The 25,576-nt window shown below is 46.1% G+C and overlaps 1 protein-coding gene across 1 annotated transcript in view; it reads right to left on the reverse strand.

Annotated features, from left to right (window-relative positions):
• Nucleotides 1–1,730: 1,730 nt before the first annotated feature.
• Nucleotides 1,731–25,576, reverse strand: part of NT5E (5'-nucleotidase ecto) — a 49,053-nt gene continuing 25,207 nt past the window's right edge. Inside the window, exons 4-9 of the mRNA XM_046005804.1 lie at nucleotides 11,666–11,863; nucleotides 10,238–10,392; nucleotides 8,712–8,817; nucleotides 7,529–7,678; nucleotides 6,027–6,227; nucleotides 1,731–3,045 (exon numbers count right to left, since the gene is read on the reverse strand). Of these exons, the coding sequence (XP_045861760.1) occupies nucleotides 2,885–3,045; nucleotides 6,027–6,227; nucleotides 7,529–7,678; nucleotides 8,712–8,817; nucleotides 10,238–10,392; nucleotides 11,666–11,863 (971 nt within the window). The 3' untranslated portion in view covers nucleotides 1,731–2,884. The remainder of the gene's footprint in view (nucleotides 3,046–6,026; nucleotides 6,228–7,528; nucleotides 7,679–8,711; nucleotides 8,818–10,237; nucleotides 10,393–11,665; nucleotides 11,864–25,576) is intronic.

The raw sequence follows: 25,576 nt of genomic DNA on the forward strand, positions 1-25,576 counted from the left end.
GGGTGCGTGGAGGCAGACATACTGAAGGAAAGGGATCTAAAAACATGGAGAAAATACCAGGTATAAGGCAAGGAATGCCCAAATCCACCAGAAGCTGGGAGAGGCTTGGAATAGATTCTCCACCACAGTCTTCAGAAGGAAACAACCCTGCAAACTTGATCTTAGACTCCTAACCTCTAGAATGGTGAGATGATAAATTTCTGTTGTTTAAGCCATCCAGATTGTGTCAGTTTATTACAGCAGTCCGAGTAATGAATTAGGAACTTTTCCTAATTTTGACAAACCTAGCCATATATCCATGGGACTGCAGAGTCCTTGAGGGAGCAACTTTTTCCAATGGACAACTACTGGCAGCTTCAACTCCCTTCTAAGAAATCAGCTTACTCTTTGTTGCAAACTGCTAAAGGCAGCTTTGCCACAAAGTGGATTTAATGTATTCAGTTGATCAGTGTGTAACAGTTGGTTTATTGTGTTATCAGTATGCTTGAAGATTCTTAGATGTACAACCAGTTCAGATAAATTAAAATCCCCAACATTGTCTAGCTTGATCATTTTTATTTTTAGTAAACAACTACAGGCCTCAAAACAGTTTCTACATTAGATTCTGTGCCTGAAAGCCAGAAAATGTAACAATAGTATTACTTAAAATACCCTTTATTTACTGTGTTCTTTTACCTAAAAATTGTGTGCATTTTTCATATATTTTGTTAAAGAAAGGGGATAGGGAGGGTTATCAGATAGCAGGGGACTTATGATCAAGGGAAATGATACCGTTGATAAACTGTCAAAGTTTTCCTTCAGTCATATCATCTCAGATTATAGTGTTTGCTTGAGAGAAGAAATAACAACCAAAGACAAGGAGCATGTCCAGTTTTATTATACAATTGAATTGCACAATTCAGTCTACAGTTGCAAAGTGCCTGAGGTCATTTCTTAAACCACTGCACAATACATGCACATATATTTAGAAAACTTAGAAAAATGTCCTTTAAAAATTTGTGCTCCAGTAGGATTTAATAGATTTTACTGGCCACCCATAAAAAACATACTCCAAATGTACCTTTCTCTAATTTTCCACTTATAATCTTACGGACATTTATTTATTTATAGCTAATCTGTATATGCATAAAACTGAGGGTATTATTTTATTGCAGTGGCCTTTTTAAAGATGTTACACAATTTAAAAGTGTATTTCTTTATCAAGTGTACTTAATATTTTTAGACAGTAAGAAACAAACACTGCTTCTCCAAACCTCTACTGCTATTTGCTCACCATTCTTTAAGGTGGAGGCTCCCATTTCTTGCTGAATCGTTATGCAGTGCTGAGCAGGCTCACATGGTCTCATGACCCCCTTAAGCAAGTATGTATTCTTTGGGGCATAAATCATTTCATCAGTCTGGGTGTTTCTTGAGCTTCCACTCAGAGGTACTCACTCCCAGGCAGGAGTTCTCATTATCAATATTTGAGAATAATCCTTATGTAATACCACTTTAAAAAATCAATCCTTGGGCGCCAGGGTCGCTCAGTGGGTTAAAGCCTCTGCCTTTGGCTCGGGTCATGATCCTAGGGTCCTGGGATCGAGCCCCACATCGGGCTCTCTGCTCCGCGGGGAGCCTGCTTCCTCCTCTCTCTCTGCCTGCCTCTCTGCCTAGTTGTGATTTCTCTCTGTCAAATAAATAAAATATTAAAAAAATCAATCCTTGTCTCTTCTTCTGGATTTTCCATGACTGGGGGTGGGGGTAGGGAGGGAGAGAGAGAGAAAGGGAGAGAGAGAGAGAGTGTGTGTGTGTGTAGTGTGACTAGAGTAAGTACAGTGCTGGCATCCTGCTGGGGAGGGACAAGTGCAGGTTTTGAATTACACCTTGTCTTAGAAGGTTCTTTAATGATACCTTTACATTAGAAGGAAAGAAGGAGCACAGAGGCAGAATTGATGGACTTCCATAAAATTATTAACAGCTAATACCACATCAGGCACTATGCTGCTGCTCCGTAACAAATACCCCCTTAACAAATCTAAATGCCCTTTAGTTCTTTTTCTTCTGTAAATACATCCTGGGCCTCTTGTTCTTCCCTTGCCTTTCTCCCTGACCCTGGACTATTTTTTGCCTTTCCTATCATCTGCTGCACTGTTTGTTCCCTGACTTATTAAAGGCACAAGGGTGGTACAAGAGAGAATGCTACCCTGTGTTAGTCCGTTAAACTCACTGGAACAGGATCTAAAAAGGAAAAAACAGAGACCTGAAATAAAGCAGACACTTATCATCCAGGAGCTTGATGACATTGACAGGAAGACAGGAAGCCATTAAGTATCATTCCTAACAGCGACTGGATGTAGTTGAGCGAGTGCTGGGCTTGAGGTCAGAAACGCTGGGTTCTGGTCTTATATCTGTCACCTTCAGCTGTATGGCCCTGAACAAGTCTGCTCTTTCTGAGCTTCAGTTTCCCATCTGTCAAATGGGAAAAACAATACCTGCCTTGCCTACCAAAATTATAGGCATCAAATAAGATAATGTGTTTAAAACGCCTTTGTAAATGATAAAATGTAAACATAGTTGTTGGGTGGATTAAAATGGATATAAAGGAGAAAAATGATTTCTATGGTTTAGAATTGTTAATAAAATTTTATTAAAATTTGCATATGTAAACTAAAGATGGTTGGCCTTCTGTCAAAGGGCTTATTTTCATTTTTTTCCCTGTGTTTTCATTAACTTGCTGATCCTGTGTGATGGTGTCAGTGTCTTCATTTACAATCCTCTAAGCTCAGCTTCTAGGGGCCTGCAAAGATGGTCTGTGGCATCATCAAGCCAGTTCCTAAAAGGCAGGCTTGAATTTCACTTGGAAAAAAATGCAGTTCCACACATTAATGGCAAGAAGAATTTTTGGCTATTGATATAAAACAATGATCACTGCCAATGAAAGAAATATTAGAGAAAAGCTCCCATGACAATGACTTCCTGCAGAAAACTTGATCCGACCTTCAACCGCTGGATAAATTACTTTCATTTTTAAGATGTATCCAGAAACCACATTGATATCTTGGTCACCTAGAAAAATACATACATTATTTTAATTACAGAATAAGTAATGATCAATTAAGAGTAAGAAGCAAGAAAACCAATGTATTTCTCTAAAGTCCTCTGTAATTAGAAATTTCTTTCATAAGCTAGGGATAAAATGTCACAAAAGACAAAGAGTGGTAATCAAAGGTGTAAAGAATTTGATTGCTTTTTCATGCCCCAGATGTCAAATGTACCCATTGTTCACTACTAGATATTAGATAACTCCATCAACTCTGAGATAACTCAAGAAAACTTTGTTGCCATTATTGCTTTTGAACCATTCCAAAATAAGGGCATTAGGGAACTGGTCGAGAACAATTAGTTGAGACAATAAAAGTGGCTTCCTTCTGCTTGTCTGGTCAGAAATCATTTTCACATAACTGACAGTGACACAATGAAGACTTCATCTCCAAAAGAGAGGAGACCTGATTTTAAAAAAATACCAATTGCCTGTAACTCAACAAACTCATAGGGACCTGGCAACAATTTTGTTTTAATAATACTCCTTGACAAATCTTTTATCTGATGAGGGGTTAACACCCAAAATATACAAAGAACTCCTACAATTCAAAAACAAAAACATCTGATTAAAAAATGGGCAGAGGATCTGAATAGATATTTTTCCAAAGAAGACAGGCAGATGGCCAACAGACAACATGAAATGATGCTCGAGATCACTCATCATCAGAGAAATGCAAATCTAAACCTGTAATACCACCTTATTGGTTAGAATGGCTATTATCAAAAAAGATAAGAAATAACAAGTGTTGGCAAGGATGTGGAAAAAGAAACCCTTGTGCACTGCTAGTGGGAATGTAAACTGGTACAGCCACTATACAGTATGGAGTTTCCTCAAAAAATAAATAGAACCACTGTATGATCCAGCAATTCCGAGTATTTGAAAAATACAAAAACATTAATAATTCAAAAAGAAATAATGCACGCCCATGTTCACTGCAGCATTATTTACAATAGCAAAGATCTGGAAAAAAGTGTCCACTGGTGGATGAATGGATAAAATGTGACACACACACACACCCCCACACACGTACATGCATAATGGAATACTATTCAGCCATAAATGAAATCTTGTCTTTTGCAATGACATCGATGGACCTTGAGGGCATTATGAAAAGTAAGTCAGAGAAAGACTACTATACAATCTCACTTATACATGGAACTAAGAGCAACAAAACCAAGCTTGTCAATAAAAGGAACAACCTGCTAGTTGCCAGAAGTGGAGGTGGGGGTAGGCAAAATAGGTCAAGGGTATCAAAATCCAGGGTTCCAGTACAAATGAGTCATAGGGATATAATGTGCAGCATGGTGACTAGAGTTAATACTGTATTGTGTATTTAAAAGTTGCTTTGAGAGCAGATCTCTAAAGTCCCCCATGGTAAAAAAAAAATTTGGGGGGGCGCCTGGGTGGCTCAGTTGTTAAGCGTCTGCCTTCAGCTCAGGTCATGATCCCAGGGTCCTGGGATCCAGCCCTATGTTGGGCTCCCTGCTCGGCAGGAAGCCTGCTTCTCCCTCTCCCACTCCCCCTGCTGTGTTTTCTTGCTCGCTGTGTGTCTCTCAAATAAACAAAATCTTTAAAAAAATTTTTTTGTGACTGTATGATGTTAACTAGATGTTGTGATGATTATTTCATCATATATACATATATTGAATCTATATGTCTAACACTAATCTTATATGTCAATTATACCTCAATAAAAATTTTACCACTAATATTTAAAAAAGAACTCTCTGCTGTGGTTCTCAGTCCTGCATTTGAATCACTGGAAGAGACTTTTGCCCCAACCCAATTAAATTAGATTCTCTTAAAAGTTTGGGCCAAGGTATTGGTATTTAATTTAAATTGCTCCCCAATTGATTCAGATGTATAGCTAGGATTGAGAACCCTTAGGGCAAGGCTTCCTGAACCTTCTATGTGAGCTCCTCCTTTCCAATACCTGTAAGTCTGGGCTTGGGTGATGCACAGCCACCAGCCTCTGTCTCAAGTGGGACTCAAGAAGACACCTTTTTAGCCTGCCCTTGCATCTTCTATTACGGAATGGACAGAAGTAGCCAGTGCCTTTCCTGGCAGGAAGGACTGCCTCTTTTGCCCTAGCTCTGCCCTCTACCCTCCTTGGAAGCAGTGAAAACAGCAGGCCCACCACGGTGGAGCAGAGGGGGAACCTAGCTGAGCTCCTTCCTGGAAATGAAAAGAAACTTTGCATCTGTCTTGTAAGCACACTGGCTTCTGCTCTGGAGAAGAGGAAGGGGTAGTATATTCTATCAGTGGACTTTATGTGTCTGAAGTGGTTCTTTTTTGTTTGTTTGTTTTTTAATTAAGTTTTTAAATGGCCCTGTGCTGGTGGCATCCTCAGGGCCTCTGTGGGACTCACATCTCCCAGGGATCTCCCATCAGTGGACTTCCACAGGAAGTGGTTCTCAGAACTGATTTTTAAAAGTGAGGCTGGGGTAAAAAAGACCCTAAATGCTGCCAAAAATATTGACTGGGGTCCAGTATGGACTTATAATTTGCTCAACCAACCCATTGTGCTGAAAACGGGGAGGGGAGCCTATCCTATCCACTCCTACCTGATCTATTCACACTAAATGCTTCAAGAAAGTTTACAGGATTTTCCAGATCCAATCTAAAATTCTAGAGATGAGGTTTTTCTGTAAGCACAAACCTCATTTATACTTCACAATTTGAATAGCTGTTTACACATACTTAAAAGGATTTCAAAACACTTGGAGCTTGAATGGGTGGGTCTGTGTGGGGGGGAGGGACAGGCACACCTGGCCCAGTGCTGTGCTGCTGTTCTCCAACAAAGCTGGAGAGAGTCAGCAGCACAGGGGCGGGACGTGGTTCTGGCTTTGCAGTCCTGGCATCCTGAGTAGCTCCTGTCTTTGGACCACTGCTGTTGTCTGCGAGGACTTTGGGAGTAGGGAGAGGGAGAGACACTTGTGCTTACCAGAGTCGTGTCTTAGTGCTTCATCTTTTATCATCTGGAATCCATCTCCACCCTTGGCGAGGAAGCTTGGGAGGACTACCTTATATGTCTTGTCCATTTGGAGAGGCTCATAACTGGGCACTCGACACTGGGTACAAAGAACATCTAATTTGACTACTCTGTCCCCAGGTTTTCGGGAAAGATCATACACCACTTGAATTCCTAGAAAAGAAATGAGTCTGTGTTTTCACTGGATCCAAGAGATCTAAGAAGAGATTTCTGAGAGAGAGATTTGGGCTGAAATCTGGAATTAGGGCATGAGATTTGGTTTGCACGGAGGGTGAGCTTGAATGATGTTTCATCGGGGAAGTTGAGAAGACACTGCAGCATTCGGTTAGGTCTTCCCTCAAATCCTGGGAGGTCTGAGAACCACTGGAAGGAAAATTGGCTCTGGCTCAGAATGGGCCTGGGGTACCAATGCATGGAGAAACCACATCTTTTTAGAATCCTAAGTGAACTGGTCAGCTACTTGGTTCAATGGCTTTGGAACCTGAGAAATAGATGAGTGGTGCAGAACATTTTGTTAGAATTCTGAAGACTACTAAATGGTAACAATCTGGGTTTGGATGACTTTCTTACAGAACAGGCAACAACTACCCAGCACTGCTGGAGCATCAAAACCCCACCATCCCCCAACTCTCTCCTGGAAAAGTACAGAATGTTTGGGTTCCATCAAGGCAGCAGGTGGGGCTCCCCTACCCTCTGCAGCCCCAAGAGCGGGGGTTTCTAGAGAGGGAGGACGTGAGAAAGCAATCACACCATCAGGTGAGGCCCACCACCTACAGTACAAAAAAAAAGCCAAAATATGGTGTCAGTGTCAAAGTTAATAAAGCTATTATTATTATTATTATTTTACAGATTAACTCACTGAACTGTGCAACTCATAACTGACCGATGTGTTTCAGAAGTCCTTGTCGATTGGGAAAGCATTTATTTTCGTTCCATGGTTTCTCTCTGCTTCCAGAGAGGTTGGAAACCTGCCCCAGGTTACAGTGGAATCAGAACCAGGTGTCCCAATGTGTCTAAGTAGGGGGCTGTCCCTCCCTGAAATCATCCTTGTTTAAAACTGATTGGACACTGCATGGTTCCAGGCAATTATGAATAGAAGAGAGAAGGGCTGTTTTTTTGGGTTTTGTTTTTAGCAAAGAATAGTGAATGTCTAGACAACTAAGATTTTAATAGAAACTAGACCTCAAGGCAGCTGAGCTGCTTATTAGAATTTGGAGGGCCAGTTCCTGCAGAGGGTCCATCCAATGTCCAAATCAGATGTAGTGATTACTGCTCACTGCCAGGGGCTTGGACTTTGACCCTGACCTAATCTCAGCAGTCTGGGAGCCCATGGCCATTGAAAGACTGTGCATTCATGGGGGAAGGCCTAAACAAATCTGGTGGTGGAGGTCCTGGTATGTGGAGAGCTGAGGCAACCAGCAGGAAATCCCATCTCATGTCGAAGGGTGACTTACCGCCCACCTGCAGGAACTCTCCAGTAGACTGGCCATAGCGGTGCACACTGTGCTCAAAGGCCTTCTTCAGTGTGGAGCCTTGTAATTGGATCAGGTCAAAGGTTTCCCCAAAGGGCAACACGGCAGCCAAGTTCTCCCAGGTAATTGTGCCTGAGGGTAGTTGTAGATGAGGCAAGAAGAGAAACAGCTTGAGAATGAGCTTACCCCAAAACCAGCGGAGATAAGTGAGACATGAAGCTCTAGGAATGCTATTGGGACAGCATTGGCTGTGTAAGTGTTCCTGACACTTAGGGAGGGAATGGACTCAAGAGGCCTCTGCCCATGCTCTTCCACTGGGCAAGATGGCAGGAGCTTAGAAATGGCCGTGGCTTCTGAGTCACTGGTGCTCTGCCCTGGAACCCCCGGCTTGCAGCTGGATCTTCAGTGGGTATGAAGTGTCGCTCTGTTCCTCCAGACAGACGATGCGTCCCTGCCACCTATCCCTGTCTGACAATGAGCCGAGTGTGGGGCTTCATACGGAGACTACCTGATTTTGATAGCATATTAGGGGCGATTGTAAGTGTCCTGACTGTCTAATTGGTTTGCTTTCCCCTATGACATCCTGGATATCTGTAATCGCACTAGAAAAATTTAATCCAGTAGGGTCTTTTTTTTTTCCCAGCACAGAAGGCTGGCAACTTGTTGCTTTCTTTTTCCTGATATCAAGGAAGTGACTGTCAGTATTTTTAATTGATAGCAATAATTAGTACTTGGCTTTGTTGAGTCAGAAGTTTAAATTAAGACTGGGTTCCAGGGCACCTGGGTGGCTCAGCTGGTTAAGCAGCTGCCTTTGGCTCAGGTCATGATCCCAGAGTCCTGGGACTGAGTCCCGCATGGGGCTCCCTGATTAGCAGGGAGTCTGCTTCTCCCTCTCCCTCTGCCTGCTCCCCCTGCTTATGTGCTCTCTCTCTCTGACAAAGAAATAAATAAAGTCTTAAAAAAAAAAAAAAAAGACTGGTTTCCATCATGCCTAGCTGCTACCTCTCTGTGTCCTTCTAGGGCGGCCCTGGCTGGGCAGCAGTCGACCCGAACTGAAGAGGCTGACTGTGGTGCAGGGCTGATGGCAGAGAGGAGCCGTGGCTCCCCGTGGGCCTGGCTGGAGACAGAACATGCTGAATTAATGACCCTAAGCCTGGAAGCATACCGTTGTTCCGTTCGTCGATGGGCGACCGAATGGCACCTCCATTTAAAATGCACATGGACACATGGTTCCAGGACACATCATCTGGGTGTCTAATGTTGTTGTTAATCTGCAACAGTAACATGAATTTACATTAGTTATTCTACATCTCCCTCCTCAGGATCATTTGCAGGAATTTGACTGGCTCCACTGAGGAAACACAGCTGCTTCTTCCCTGCTCCCGTGGTCCCAGACACTTCTGAAGTATGATTAGAACTAGTTTTATGCTGAGAAGCAAAGACAAGAAACTGTGACCAGTCTCATGTCAGACTTTCAGAAGCAAGTAGCTCGAAGCCCTCTTTCCTAAGACCCCGTAGGCCAGCGGGCAGTAGTGAAACCTGGCTCTTGTATTAGGGCAGGGCCTCATGCAGACTGGCCTGCCGTGCTGCCCACCCACTTGCCATACTGCCCTCCTACTCCCACCTCCCATAGGCCCCGCACTTGCTTCTGAAGGCAGGGCCTCTTGCCAACATGCTCCCTGGCCTCTACGTCAGGTCCCCAGCCAACTCCCGAGCCCGCAATTTCGGAGGCACAGAGACAGCCTCCTGAAATGGCAGGATCCATTTCCTCCTCTTACAAAATACATGTTTCATTACCAGAAATAAGATGAATACATTCTGATTTGGAAAAAAAAAAAAAAAAAAAAAAACAGTGCAAAAGCAAAGGTTTTCTTACACTTGCCTCAGCCTCTTAACAGAGTGGTAAGCACTGCTAACAACTTGTTTCCTTCCAGACTTTTCTCTAACCATTCCCATACAGGCTTCTCTTCCACTACTTCTTCTGCATGACTGCCTAGTTCTGGGGAGCCAGCGCGGTCTCACATTGCAGAGTGTGAACACCGCTGTTTACTTGGCCACTGGGTCTGTGTATGCCAGGCGCCATGCCAAGCGCAGGCAGAGTCAGCCCCCTGGGCACAGGCTTCGGTGTGAGGGCTGAGTCTGACCTAGGGACGCTGGCTCAGCATGGCCCCCAAGGGGCTGCCACGGCCAGCCTGCCTGCAGACAGCTAGAGGGGCGTTTTCAGGGGTGATGTGTTCAGCCACGGGACTTATCACATAATGACATGCTGTCTTCTCTGCTTGTGAAGAAGGCTCCCATTCATTCACGGCCTACTTCTCTGGAGCTGAGAGGACAGATCCGTGAGACAGTCTGGCCAAGTTAGGCCCAAGCACATGCGTTTTCCCTACTGTGTCGGCATCATCAGAGTAGTGACATTTTGTGTACTCAGACCATCTTACAAAAGGAAAGCAACATCCAGGATGAACAACTTCCTCTAAAGGCTTCAGTCCTCATCAAGCAATAAAGTGACGGTCTGCTGGGCTAGATCAGACACCTTCCCAAGGTACTCAGTATGATTCCCCCCAAGCTTTAGTTTGGGCACTGATTTTTTAAAAATCCTCAGGTCTAATTATCAGGTTGTCCCTCCTTGCATCCTTCCCCACTCCCTCCCTGCTCCCCAGGCACAGGGCCCGCACTCCTGGGACCACTCACCATAGCATCACAGATCAAGTTGCCCATGTTGCATTCCTTAAAACGGCATGACTGAGTGGAGCCATCCAAATAGACAACTGTTTTCCCCAATTCCTGAGTAGAATAATTATCTAATTTTATCCTCCATTTGTTGATGTCTGCTTTTATGCTTGGATCTAGAAGCATGCAAAGAAAAAGAAAATCAGCCTGCAGTTAAGGCCGGCCTCAAGCTGGCCTACAATTTGGAGAAGGAATCAAAGATCATTTAGCTTACCTGTTGTGACTATACATTTCTTTATCATAATTTGTCTACATTTTAGTTTGACTGGAATTTCCTCAGAAAATTCTGTTTCTTGGTAGTAAGACCAGGAATGGATCTTAATTTAAAGATCCACTGAGTATCCCCCCCCCCTTTTAAAAAAGACTTATTTATTTATTTATTTATTTTTAGGGAGAGAGGGAGAGAGCAAGTACATGCACACATGCCTGGGTGGGGGGTGGAGAAGGAAGGGAGGGAGACAGAGGGAGAGGATCTCCAGCAGACTCCTTGTTGAGCACAGAGCTCTACTCAGGCTCAGTGTGGGGCTCGACATCAGGACCGCAGGATCATGACCTGAGCCGAAACCAAGAGTCAGACACTCAACCACCCGAGCCAGCCAGGTGCTCCAGATGCACTGACTAGCTTAACTTCAACTCATCACACCTGCACGAGCCCTGTGGTCCCACCTGGGATAATGTTAGTGGTGGTGGCATGGGAGGGCTGGGGGGAGGACGAAAGGCGTCCAGTGCAGGTATAAAGGGCCTGCTGAGGTTCTGCGGTCTGTGTGGTCCCAGCCTCTCCTTCTGGCTCTTGAGAGGTCTGTGTTGTGACCGCAGGCTGTGCAGAGCACCCCCTCCCCTCCCCTGATCACTGTCAGCTGTGAAAGGCAGGTGACAATGGCATAGAGGTGTGGTCACATATACTATGTGCAAATGGAGGACATAAGATGTACTTTACTCTGAGTCCCAGACCAAAAAGAAAGACACTCCCTCCTCCGATAAAGAAAGAAACTGAAGCCCATCAAGACTGGGCAACTTGCCACAGGCATGCTCCTCCTGGTGGTGGGGGACTGGTGTTGGAGCCCCGCTCCACACCGTGTGAACCCCTTTGCTTCCGTGAGCTGCCCTCCTCTGGACACAAGGTGAGAGTGGCTTTCCCATGCCCGGGTGAAGCTTGAAAAGGGACAGAAAGCAGGGACACGGTATCTGATGCTGAGAGGACTTGAGGAAGCAAATGGGATTTGGGGCATTTGGGTGTGTTTTCTATCTCCTTGTCCATGAAGAAGGCAAACTTAAGGGAGAGCTCGATCCCACAAAGGTACTGGAGTCTTGTCCTGAAACATTAACCACACAACAAGTCCAGCCATCTAATTTTTGGATTGGTGGAACCCTCCCTCGAGTTTCACGTACCTTCAGGAATGCTGCTGTTGAGAAGAATGGGATTTCCATGGGAAGCAACAACATTTCCTTTCTCATCAAACTCAACCTTCAAATAGCCTAGGTACTTGCCGAAAGCATAGGCCTGGACCACAGGAACCTTCCGCCCATCGTCGGATGTGACTATGAATGGGTACTTCCCAGCTGGCACCTCTCTGGAAGGTGGTGTGCCTGAAAGAGAAGAGCCAAAGCTGATCAAGTCTGCCCTTGTACACAGCTGGCTGCAGGCGTGCAGGCCACTGGGCAGATGACAAGGAATTCTGAATGGAAGATTTGCTAGCTGCCTTATGGAGCTGGTCTTTTAGAGGCATGCTGGGGCATCTGTCCCTATTTCCAAAGGCCCTGTGGCACCTGAATCCTTCCATTCTCAACTCAGAAGGAAGCTCTTCCCAAGACCATGGTCCTGTGCCTGGTGCAGCAGCGGACACCATGAGGCAGTCCTGCTCAGACTCTCCTACCTCCAGCCAGACCTGGGCTCCGTTCCCAGCAGCCGGGGAGACCAGCCCAGCCACATCACTTCCCTGCATTTCAGTTTCCTCACCTGTAAAATGGGTGAAATAACAATTCCGATTTCACAGGGCCATTGAGTTGTTTAAATGTCTGAACTTCCTAGCATAGCACCTGGCACAGAATAGAAAACAAAGACATCTTTCTTTCCCTTATGAGCGGTTGGCCACCTCAGAAACCCTAGACTCCCGATCTATAGCTGAGTCCTTACTGGAGAATGAGCAGACGTGACAAAGCCTGTCCTCAGGTTTTGCTGCTAAAATCTATATCCCTTCTGATGCCTTTGCAAGAGCCTCGTTCGCTGGCAGCCAACTAACGTGCACACTGCTCACCCAGCCAGACCTCACACGGGCCAGGCTCTGCTGCCCTCTGTCTCAGAGGGTCCTCTGGGGACAGCCTGGGGGCTACCTCATCACCTGGAGGCTAAAGGGCTCTCTGCACCGCTGCCTCCTGAACACGTACTTGCACAAAGGTGGGGGGACCAGTCGCATGGAGCACAGGCCCTGGCCCTCGTCACGTGCCATGCTTCAGTTCTGTAACTGTGAACCTCCTCTGGGTACACCTTACCACAGTGACAAGGACCTGCTCTGGCTGTTTTGAATCAGAGACTATAGAAGAGATACCCTTGAACCCACTACTGCTTCTACCACTGCCCCCCTCCCCACACCCTGGGCCAGTCCTTCCTATTAGATGTTTACAGAGGGCCCAGGAATCTTCAGCACATGTTGGCTACTCACGTGGGCCAGTTACGAGAGTTGGCCCCTAGACCTCATTCCATCTTCTAAGCATCTCCTGAGGCAGGTTCTATTACTGTCCCCACTTTACAGATGAGAACATTGATTGTCACAGGCAACGTGCCCAAGGTCACACTGGTATGTGTGTTATGTGCAGTATGTCTGGCATGTGAAGGAAAGTGGACAGAAAAGCAGGGCTGTGAGGCACAGGACCTTATGTTCTCTCCACTACCTACTGCTGTTAGTCTCATAACGCCCGCGAGAGCTGCTGGCCAAAGGCCCCTTACTAAATCGAATGTGAACCCAGAGGATAGACCAGGCTGCTTCTGGGCTTCTCCTTTTGCCCAAGACAAGCTGGGGTGGATACAGCGAAAAACCTGCTCCTTCCCCGCTCTTATGCCAAGAGCAGCCCCCATTCCAGCTCAAGACCCACGGAGCAGGAGGGTAGCAAATACCAGCCCCTTACATGCAGGAAACAGCTGGTGCCAACCTTAATTTCTCATTTTCTTCCTCCCTCTGGAAAAAAAAAAAAGGAAAAAAGACAAGAGTTTTGGAACTTCACTTTTATGAAGGCACCTGACTTGCAACCCAGTGTGGGGCTTGTCCCCAGTGGGGCAGCCAGCCTCACTGGTGACTGGCGGACTTTGGCTCGAACAGCTGCAGATGATCTCATGCATCGCAAGGTAGCAGAGAAGGTTAACACGGTCATCGTCCTCATTCTACTCTGTGTTGGAGCCTGGGCCAGGGGGTATGGCAGGCCTCTCTCACCTCACCTGGGGAAGGTTAGGGACTGTGGTTCCTCCTCTGAGCCCAGAGATGTAGATGTCAATTGGGAGGTGCAGTTCCCAACATGTCCACAAGATGGCGGAACCCCCAACCTCTCCCTCCTCCCCCGAAATCTGGGAGGAAAAGGCACTAAATCAGATTCAGAAAGGACTGGTAGTTTCCTGGAAACTCTAGAGAAGGGAAAGCCTGACCTTTTTTTAGCCTTTGTTATTCTACCTCACTCACATAGACATAACCAAACTTAAAATGAATGTTACAGGATTTCAACAATCGGGTCAAATGCCTCATCCTTCTGAAAGGCCTTAAGGTTCCTTTTGTTAGAACTTAACACATGTCATCTGCTTCTTAAAGGGACTTAATCAGGAAGAAGGAGGATGCTTCCCAGTGGCTGAGGCAGTAGCCAGTCCGTTTTGGCTCTCTGCTCCCCTCAACTTGGCAAGCTCAAAACACCAATGGCAGAGAAAGAGACCCAAGGCTCCACACTTTCCGTAGCATCCTATTCAGCCAAAGACACTCATGCCCCAAATATTTCCACACAGAACCACTCATCTGCCTTTAAAAAACCAACTTTTCATCTTGGCAGGAAAGTCACCAGAACTTGATTTCAGCCATCTAGCAAGTAAATAATCTGGGAACCAAAGGTGGAGGAGCCGTGGGACTGTGAGCTGACATTTAGACTTGTAAATGGGACATTTCCCAGCACAGTGCAAATGCCTGACAGAACCATCAGGGCCTTGCCCTGGGAGACTTGGCCACAGCAGCTCCTTGGGAATGTGACAGTTCCAAGTACAGGCCTGGACAGCCGCCCACAGTAGCCAGAAGGGGCCAAGACACTGGGTCACGTGGTGGCAGAAGTGCCAAAGAGGAAGCCTTTGAGATGGTTTCCTGTTGGCTGAATGAATTACAGAAAGTTTCAAGGCAGTTCTCACCACAGTTGTAATGTATGGGGGAACCAGTTTAAGAAATTCCATGCTTCCTGTGTGGTACCTCTACGCAACGAAGTATGAGTCAGCCAGAAGAAAGGTTGGCATCTTGCCATTTTCAACAACGTGGATGGGCCTAGAGGGTATTGTGCTAAGTGAAATAAGTCAGACTGAGAAAGACAAATACCACATGATTTCAGTCTCATGTGGAATCTAAAATACAAAACAAATGAATTAAACAAAAAGCAGAATCAGACATATGAATACAGGGAAAAAACTGGTGGTTGCTAGAAGGGAAGTGGTAGGGGGATGGGCAAAATGAGTGAAGGAGAGTGGAAGATACAGGCTTCCAGTTACAGAATGAGTAAGTCACGGGAATAAAAGGCACAGCAAAGGGAATACAGTCAATGGTATTGTAATGGTGTTGTATGGTGTCAGATGGGGTCTATGCCTGTGGGGAGCACAGCATAACGTAGAGATGCTGAATCCCTATGTTGTACACCTGAAACCAATGTAACATGGTGTGTCAAGTATGCTTAGATTAAAAGAACTTCCATACTTCCTATGAAAGGACTGGATAAAAATAATCAGTCATTAGTATATTTCATGTGATTTTTTCTAAGGGACTTGGGTCTCTTTTACTTAGAGACTGCCTACTTCTCTACATCTCCTTGGGGAAGCCACACTCCTGGTCAGCATCATCTCTTGCTTCGGTTACTGCAAAGGCCTCCTAATTGGTCTATATGCTTCTTCTTTGCCTCATTCTAATCCCATGTCCACACAGCGGGCCTGAGTCATCTAAAATGTAAATATGACCATGTACTCCCTGATTTAAAAGCTCTCCTACTGGGGCGCCTGGGTGGCTCAGTCGGTAAGCGTCTGCCTTCGGCTCAGGTCATGATCCCAGGGTCCTGGAATCGAGTCCCGCATCAGGCTCTCTGCTCAGAGGGAAGCCTGCTTCTGCCTCTCCCACTCCCCCTGCTTGTGTTTCCTCTCTTGCTGTGTCTCTCTCTCTCTGTCAAATAAATAAATAAAATCTCAAAAATAAATAAATAAAGCTCTCCTACTGTCTTATGAGAAACGTGAGCATTATAACCTAGATGACGTGGCCCTTTCTTGTCTTGCCGGCTTCCTCTAGACCATCTGCCCTGCACAGCAGCGGCAGCGATTCTAGCTTCTCCCCTTCTCAGGCCACACCCACCGAAGCTTGGAGTATGGGGTGTGACCTGGAGCCGAAAGCCAACATGCACGCTCGCTCTGTCACTCCACTTCAGCTCAGCCATCTCTAAAATGGAGAAGATACTGACCTAGAGCCTTGCTGGGAGGACTGCAGAAGTTAACGCAGCTAGGCGAGCGGACTCAGGTGAATGCTCAATACAGATGGGTGATCACTGTTAACAGGTTAGCTCCTGGATGTCTTTCTGATCTTGGCCCAAAAGTCAGCTTTTTAGGGGAAGGCTGTGTGCTGTTCCCCCAGTCTTGGTCAGGTCTTCCTATATGTGCTCTCCTAACATTGGACTTCTCCATTCACAGCATACTTTGTAAATACATATGATGAGACTGATTGATTTCCATACTGAGAAAAATTGGATGAGAGTCAGTACCCCTTTTAAGACCAGTTCCAGGAAGTCAGAAGCTGCTATGTCTCCAGGGTTTGCCAGCACAGAGAAGGCACTCAGTGAGTGTTTGTTGAATGACTAAGCTTGAGCCATTTAGCCAGTGCTTTTCCAGGGAACAGACAAGACTTCTACGCTCTCCCTGTAGTGAAATCTGTATGTAAAGGGAGTAATGTCTGTGTGCCCCCCTCGTACCCCCAATTCCCCCTTCAATTCAATTTTCTTAACTAACGAGCTGAGACCTGAGTGCGGATTTGTAAAGCAGAATCCAGGCTAGGAGTCAAGAGAATGGATTTTAGTTTCATGACCTTGAGAGAGACATTTAGCCCCTAAGGCCTACATTTATTTCCTAAATTTGTAAAAAAAGAGATCTGACTAGTGGTTTGACACAAAAGTTGTTTAACCTTTTTTTTTTAAAGTAAGCAATGGAGAACTTGCGCACGCAGAAAATCTGGTAGCAACATGAGCCGTGCAGCAGACTGCTCAGGTCGTGCAGGCTTCGGTGGCCCTGGGGCCAGATTCTGACTTTGGGCTTCCTGCCGTGAGTGCTCTTCAGGTCACAGGGTGGACACCACTGGCCTCCGCGCCCCCAGCTCCCAGCCAGCCAGGCCTGTGGCTCTGTGCCCTGCCTCTGCTGCAGAAGCAGCTTCAAGGGTCCAAGACCGAGGGCTCCTCTGGCCTAGCTGTCCTGTCTCATTAAGGGGACTTAACGGGCCACTGACAGTCTCCGTCTCTGGACTCCGCCCCTTCGTTCTGCACAGGCTTCGACTGTTTACATTCTTGCTCTTGGGTGTTCAGTGAGGGTTGGGAGGTCTGAAGGAGACGACGAATCTTGGAGCAGTACCCAGAGCAGACACAAACCCCTCATGAGGTCCAGGCCAGGCTGTGGGCTTTACCCAGTCTGGAGGGGCTGGAGCAAGTAAGGGAGTCCTGCAGGCATGGCAAGGGATCACCGCAAATTCATTCAGTCATTCAACAAATATTTACCAAGAGCCGACAGGCACCTGGTGTTCTGGATCCCCACTGCTCTGCAGGGCCAGGCCTAGGGCCTGTGTTGTCTCTTCACGAGGTCAGGAGAGGCTGCTTGATGGAGACAGAGCAGGGGAAGGAGGGCTGTTCCAGCTGTCTACCATCCTTTTCTCTTCACCACAGCATCTAGCCATCCCTATGGCCCCGTACTCTGGTGCTGGGAAGGCACCAGACTCCCCATTCACTTTTTACATTATAGAACAGGGTTTCATATGACAAATTAAAAAAAAAAATCATAACACTGTTCTATCACTATGGCCTGTTAAAACGCAGAGTCCACAGGAATGGGATGGGGAGAGAGAGGCAGTTTTCATCTTAGCATGACCTTCTTGTAGTTCCATGTACTCACAGCGCTCTTTTCAGAAGTAATAACTTTAGGTCTTGAGATTAAAAAAAGAGGTATATATGACCATAAATTGATGTATATCTGATAGATTTTTCAGGGACAGTCAGCCTTTAGCTGGAGAAGGCATTCCCAGAGTGGTTATATACAACATGAAATGCTATGTTTCTGGTTAGTGAGGGCTCCTAACAGCTGATTCTTGCAAATCATTCATGTCAATCACACTCGTAAGCAATCAAGCACGGAGGACACAAATTAAACAAGCTTGTCTCTGGGAACCTGGAGATCATCTGACATGACCAAAGTCTGCTTCCAAATCATGACAAGAGTGTTTGGAAATTCTCTTCTAGATTAGCAGTCGTGAATTCAAAACCGCAGGTCTTTCTAGGTCTGGGCGAAATGTACGAACTGGAGGATAAGACAATTGAGTAAGACACTGCCAGCCTGCTTGGGATAAAGCACCATATTCCTGGCTTTTTATTTTTTAAGGGTAAAAAGGTACATTTGGTCTTTATGTATGTAGCTCAGATTCTCAAACTGAGTGTATACCTCCTTTTAAAAAATTATTTCACAGAAGTATTTACAATAGTTCAAGTTGTTAAAGTAACACGTTTAGGCCAAGATGGAGTTGCTGGTGTTGACTCCCATGCCAGCAAACCAACACTTAACTGTGCTCAGCTGTCCCAGAAGAGGCAAGCCAAGGTCAACGAGCCTAGCCGGTGTTGGCCAGCTCAGCATGAGTTCCCCAGACTGCTCCCAAACTGCCCTTTGTTCCCTGGAAGGAAAGTAACCCTGCTGTAACCAATCAGCAAATGCCCCATGTAACTTCCTTGTTCCTGCTTACTCTGATCTATAAGTCTCTCTGGCCTGGTATGGCTCTTTGGAGTTCCTTTCTATCTGCTAGATGGGATCCTGCCCGATTCATGAATCATTCAGTAAGTTGGCTGTGGAGGAGTTTCTTTTAACAAAGTTAAGAATAGTTAAGGTTATAGGGTTTAGAGGGGTTTAAACATTTTTAAAGATTTTATTTATTTATTTGACAGAGAGAGAGATCACAAGTAGGCAGAGAGGCAGGCAGAGGGGGAGGAGGAAGCAGGCTCCCTGCTGAGCAGAGAGCCCCATGTGGGGGCTCCATCCCAGGACCCCGAGATCATGACCTGAGCCGAAGGCAGAGGCTTAACCCAGTGAGCCACTCAGGAGCCCCTTAACATTTTTTTAAGTAAAACTAGCATGAAAGCCTATTTGGCCAATGGAGAAGAAAAAATTACTCATAGTCCCACCACCCTATGGCAATGATCAATATAGTTTGTGTGAATTTAAAAAAAAAAAACCCAAAACAATATATGGGGCGCCTAGGTGCCTCAGTTGGTTAAGTGACTGCCTTCGGCTCAGGTCATGATCCCAGAGTCCTGGAATCAAGTCCCACACCGGGATCCCTGCTCCATGGGGAGTCTGCTTCTCCTTGTGACCTTCTCCCTTCTCATGCTCTCTCTCACTATGTCGTTCTCTCTCAAAATCTTTAAAAAACCCAATATATGTATGTATGGAAAACAGTAAGGGGGGAATGGGTGGCAGAATCCATTTTAGGGAGAAAGAATTTTCTGTTTAAATGATTGTGACAGGTCAAGTTTCCAACAGGGTGACAAGGAGAGCAGTTGTACCTTGTGTAGGTACATCTGTCTCCCTGTTCATCTCCTCCTCTCCTCTGTCTGGGACAACAGGCTCCCCAACATGGATGTGGATGGGAGTGGGAGAACAAACAGAGAGCAATGATTTGCTTCAAAACAGTGGGAGAATTCCGAGTGTCAGGGGTAGCTGAGGATCCAAGGGATGGAGAGGGACGTAATGAAAAGGAGAACACCAACGTGGGACATGGGTGGAGACTGGGAGGTGGGAGGGCTGAGGAAGAAACGTCAACCAGTGAGGCATGCCTTGTGGAGGTAATGGCAGGGGGAGCTTGAAGAGGGTCCAGTGCAGGTGAGGGGTTGTGCTGTGCTGTGGCCCACTCCCCTGTGATGACTGGCAGACTTGAAGGGAAGCTGTCTTGTGTGGATGGAGTTTGGGGGAGATGAAGAAGAAAGGTCAGTTTCCTATATTCGATACTATACTTCATGGATAGATAAGAACGGTTTGGGAGAAGCAAGGCCATAGGTGACTGAGAATTCAGCAGAAGTAAAAATTAGGATCCAGGAGATGAGGACAAACATAAGATCCCCAAGGAATTATCAGATGGGAAGGGTCAGAAAATATTTTCCAAGTTTCCAATATTTTCCAAGTTTTGCATGATAAAGAGCCTTTTCACTTATTAGAGGAGTGACCTCATAAATTAGCTTGGGATTCACAACTCTCAGGTGATTACAGTTGGTATAATTTTTCTAACGGGGTCTGTTGGAGTCCAAAGCCCTTTCCATACCCCATGCTGCTTCTCGGTGAGGTTGGAAAAAAGGAGATCTTCTCAGAAGATCAGTAAGAGGCAAAGTTAGGGCGACATGAATTGTAATCCCAGGAGGAGACTTGTACTTTGCAATGGGAATGAATTTATGATTTCACAACTGTTGGCCATTAGCTTTCCTTATAACTCAGCACTGCCAAATGACCTTGACCATGTTGTATGCTCTCTCTTTTTATGTTCTGAGTTTGGACAGTCCCACTTCATCTTGGAACGCAGTCTCATGAGATGTGATTAAGACAGATGAGTGTTATGTGGCTGCAAAAGTCATTAACCAGAGGGCTCTGGCTTTGCTCCTTGAAGGAGGCTTGTGCTGAGGCTGGGGGGGTATGGCTAGAAGTTGACGGAAAGGTCCTGAGTGAGTGACCACTGGAACAAGTCCCTATGCCCCCAAAGACGTGATCTTTGAAACAAGCCTACACCCCTGCCCTCGGGTTGGTTCTCCTAGCTCACTTAATAAACCACAGTCCTCACTGACTCCCAAAGGAAATGGTTCTTTGTTGGATAGGCTTTCCCTGTCCTGTGGATGTGGTAAAAAATGAGCCCATTTTCTTGTTTGAAAACACAAGATTATCTGAACTTCAAAAATGAAAATTAGTGAACATTAATAATTAATAATTAATGGTTGTAAACAACAATAAAACCTTTCACCCTAACCTCACTGACTCCCATGAAGCAGGGCTGGCCCTCCCCTCACCCGGCATCTGGCCGCTGTCTACAGCACGAAGAGCAAGCATTAGCTTTTTCTGCTCTGTCATATTTACAATTACACGGTGAACCCCATTGGTTTTGAGAATGAAATCCTATGGCCCTTAAAATCATTTAAGGTCTCTAGTAAACAAAGTGCTTTGAATTTCGTGTTCCACAAATGTGTCTCTATGTCTAGAAGCAATGAAAATAAGGTGTTCAATGAAAAATGGTCAAATAAAGAAATCTTACTTCAAAAGGTGCTCCAACTGTTAAGAGTCACAACAGTCCCGGGCACCTGCCTTCCAGGTGTCAGTTACAGACGTGGCCAAGAGTCCCCAATGGACATGATCAACTCAACAAGAGAGAGATGTGAAGCCTCCTCATCTGGGATGGAGAGAGGAGCCCAGGAGATGGAGGTTTCTGTAAGGCTGATGGCCAGCTCTCTAAGGAGTATGGGGTGAGAGGCTCTAAGGTAAAGCCAGGAAGCCATGACAAGGGAGGGGGGTTGTGGGACTCCGGAGAAAGAGCCATCCCAGATGATGACCCACTTTCAGCCTCACATGTGAAGCTGCTGAAATGGACGAGAGCTGACAGTCGCACATTGAGAGGATCAAGGGACTCTGAACCTTGCGCATGGGATCAGCCATCCACATGGAACATTCCGCCAGGAAGAAGGCAGGAGCTAGGGCAGAGAGGAAGACCACAAGCTGGGGGATGCTGGGGAGTGGCTTAGAGACCACTAGATGACAGTGAAAAGGAGGGGCCTGTGTGGTAGAGCCTGGAGGTGGGAGTCTCAGAGAAGTTAGAGGTACCGTGAAGTTCATGGCAGCAACCTAAGGAAGTTATAAGGAAAGTTTGCATTTCCCCAAAGTTTTAAGCAATCAGGCTCTTTGCATGGATGACCTTATGGGGAAGAGTATGTCAGAATGCAGGGGGTCGTACACTTGGCAGTTTTACCCCTGCTATTCTGCAGATACAGAAACTAATGTCTCCACTCCCCCAAAGCCACAGGTAGCCAGAATGACTGGCACGATCCAAAATTCAGTTCAAACATCAGGAGGCAAACAGACAGCACACTGAGTCTGCCTTTGAGGGCTACACGGGGTGTAGAGTCCCCTGGCATACATGCTTCAGCTCTCAGCCTGCTCTCACTTTACTACATTCTCCAAAGGCAACACTATGGACCAGTTCATGACTCTAGGATCTCCTTCCTTTAGAGAAAACATGTGGGCACTGGCCCTTGCCCCTTGCAACTTGAAGATTCTGTAAGCCTCGTTGGGAGGACCTCCTTTCCCCTTCATTCCAACATGAGAATGGTTAGACAATAATAGGTTATCTCCATGTGCACGATGGTTGTACTCAGAAGAACCTGGAACGATGTTCAACATTTGCGGGGCGGGGGGTGGGCTGGGGGAGCGGTTCATGCATGTTTCCATCATGCCTCATTAAAAGCTGAGTTTTTTTTTTTTAATGGTCTAGTTAGAGTACACCGAAGTTAATTTAATACGTGGTAACCAGCATTAAACAAATTAGATAACAAAAAATATAAGGTGTAATCTGGATGTTTTGTGAAATTTTCTTTTACGTACGTGTGTGTGTATGTGTGTGTGTGCATGTGTGTGTTGGGTTCTGTGCATGGCAAGCCATAAAATTCCAAGGGATGTATTATTATTATTTTTTTAAAGATTTTCTTTATTTATTTTTGAGAGAAAAAAGGAGCACAAGCAGGGAGAGCAGCAAGCAGAGAGAGAAGCAGACTCCCTGCTGAGCAGGGAGCCTGATGTGGGTGGGGTTCCATCCCAGGATCCTGGGATCATAACTGGAGCCGAAGGCAGATGCTTAACTGACCGAACCACCCAGGTGCCTGGGATGATTATTTTTTTTTTTTTAAAGATTTTATTTATTTATTTGACAGGCAGAGATCATAAGTAGGCAGAGAGGCAGGCAGAGAGAGAGGAGGAAGCAGGCTCCCCGCTGAGCAGAGAGCCCGATGCGGGGCTCGATCCCAGGACCTTGAGATCATGACCCGAGCCGGAGGCAGAGGCTTAACCCACTGAGCCACCCAGGTGCCCCTGGGATGATTATTTTTTTAAAGTTTTGTTTATTTATTTGACAGCGAGAGAGAGAGCACAAGCAGGAGGAGTGAGAGAGGGAGACGCAGGCTCCCCACTGAGCAGGGAACCCGACATGGGGCTCCGTCCCAGGATCCTGGGATCATGACCTGAGCCAAAGGCAGACACCTAACAACTGAGTCACCCAGGTGCCTCCCCCAGGATGTATCATTTCAACTACACTCTTTTTTTTTTTTTTAAAGATTTTGTTTATTTATTTGACAGAGATCACAAGTAGACAGAGAGGCAGGCAGAGAGAGAGAGAGAAAGAGAGGGAAGCAGGCTCCCTGCTGAGCAGAGAGCCCAATGTGGGACTCGATCCCAGGACCCTGAGATCATGACCTGAGCCGAAGGCAGTGGCTAAACCCACTGAGCCACCCAGGCAGCCCCTCAACTACACTCATATTAATGAGTCATATTTAACCTCAACTTAAGCTAAGCTAATCCCAAAAACAATTCAGAGGAATTTTTTTTAAGGCTGTGACAATTTATTTAAACAAGCAAATATGCTTCACCTCCTCTGTCCTAGAATTACCTCTAATTGTTAAGTTCGTCATTCCTTAAAATGATGAGTATCAAAATTGACTCATTTCCATGAGAACAACAATCTTGCTGAGCAACCATGAAATGTGGGATGAATGACTAAGACTTTTGGGGCAGTGTTCTCAGAGGCTGTAATGATCTACTTCAAGATTTATGTATAAACAAATCATAATTCTTATCCCCAAATCTTCCTTTCATCCAGTCTTTCATCATTAATTAAACTCATCTACTTAGCAAGAGGCACACAGTGTTTTTCAGGACCTCACTGGCTGGAACAAAATGACAGGGACAAAAGCACAGGCTGCTGCATTAATGGGAAGCCAGGCATGGTGGCGGAACCTTTTCAGGCCCAGCAGGGCACACTAATTGACAGTCACACAGCAAGTCTGCAGGGGACCAGTGGGTGCTAGAAGAGGCGGGTGGCACTAAAGATGGTGTAGAGGCAAATCAGGAAGAACAGGGGAATGACTTTAGCATTTGAATGGAGGGGGTGGATTCCTTTGATTGTTTCTGTACTGTTTTGGTCACGCTTCATTCAGAGCTGCGTTTTTCAAAATGTGGGGCAGCAACAACAATATGAGGAAATTAATTTAATGGGTGGTAACCGACACCTTAAAAAAAATGAAACAGTACAGAACTAGGGGGCACTCTAGGTTCTTTGTGAAAGTTCAGTGTGTGTGTGTGACTCTGCGTGTGTCTGCATATGAGAGACTGTGTGTTTGTGTGTGTGACTCTATATGTGGTATGACTGTGAGACGTGTGTGTGTGACTGTGTGTTTGTGAATGTGTGTGTGTGACTATGTGTGAGACTGTGACTGTGTGTGACTGTGACTGTGTGTGTGTGTGGGTGGGTGCTAGGTCTTCATTTACAATGTCTACTCTGAATTTCTACAGAATTACTACAATTTCCTACTGTGAATCAAAGTCAATACAGCCTGAAGCCCCTGTGCCTCAGGACGAAGTTCCTGGAGGCAGACATCTTTGTCCCACTGTGTGCCCCTGGATTCCGTTTCCGACACCGCCTCAGAGAAAAGCTAAAGAGAAGGGTTTGTCACAGGTGTCAGCCACACAGCTGGGACAAAGCTGGAATAAGGACAGCTCAGGTACGAAGCCCTGTCCTGTGTCGCCTCTCCTCCAGCCATCCATTCCAGATGGGAAGTCATTGCGACCATTTCTCATGGGGTTGTTTCCATCCTCATTCTGCAGAGCAGGAAATCAGGCAGGGACAGGAGCCCACTGCCACAGCCGAGTCTCTCTCCATCTCACCCCACGCCATCCCATGACTTGCCCCCTGGGGTGCCCCCCCCACATGGCGCTCTCAGCCCCTCCAGCTGCCCTAGAGTTACTTAGGCGGCTCTCAGACGTCTGACTGCGACACCGCTCCTGCTAAGAAATTGCCGTCACTGTCCGTGCCTGTCACTATCCTGCCACATGTACCTAACACCCGGGGGGGACAGGCGCTGTCCTCGTTGCTCCATGGACAGCTTTTTCCACAAGACAGTGCAAATTTCCTGTGAGGAGTGTTAAGGGCCTAACCAACTGGAGTCTAGTGGGTTAAAAGTTTTTAACCCCGTACATGGATTTCACAACCACTCATGGGCGTCATCCAGTGTGAAATTATTCTCTAGCCTGTGTCTCCCAGAGGCAAAACACTTACGAGCAGCCTGAGGAAGGAGTCAAATACGGGAACACCGGCCTTCTTTCCTAAGGGAAGGCCAGGCTCACCCTGTGAAGGAGTTCACCAGCCTTCCGGTGTCATGGGTCTGTATGCACCGGGGGGTGGCCTCCACAGCGCTGCTCATCAGGACACAGCTCTCTGCAGTCAAGTGTTCTCCCACACATCCATATACCACCTCATGCCATCTTTACAACATGAGGCCCTCGGAGTGTTCTCATCCCATTCTGAAGCAAAGCTAACGGGCTTAGGGAGGGTGAGTGACCTGCTCATGGTCTCAGACGTGAATCAGGAAGGAAGACTTCGGATCCAATATCGTTTCTTTCTTCTCTTTTTACAATTTGTGTCTCTCTTTCTGATTGCAAAAGCAACATGTGTTCATTATTTGAAAATAATCAAAAGTGCTAAGAAGAAAGTGAAAACTGCCTGTGTGCTTTTCTTCATGATAATGCCTTTTAACATTTTAAAAAAAGTTTTA

Source organism: Meles meles, chromosome 5 (genome assembly GCF_922984935.1).
Source record: "Meles meles chromosome 5, mMelMel3.1 paternal haplotype, whole genome shotgun sequence".
NCBI lineage: Eukaryota > Metazoa > Chordata > Mammalia > Carnivora > Mustelidae > Meles > Meles meles.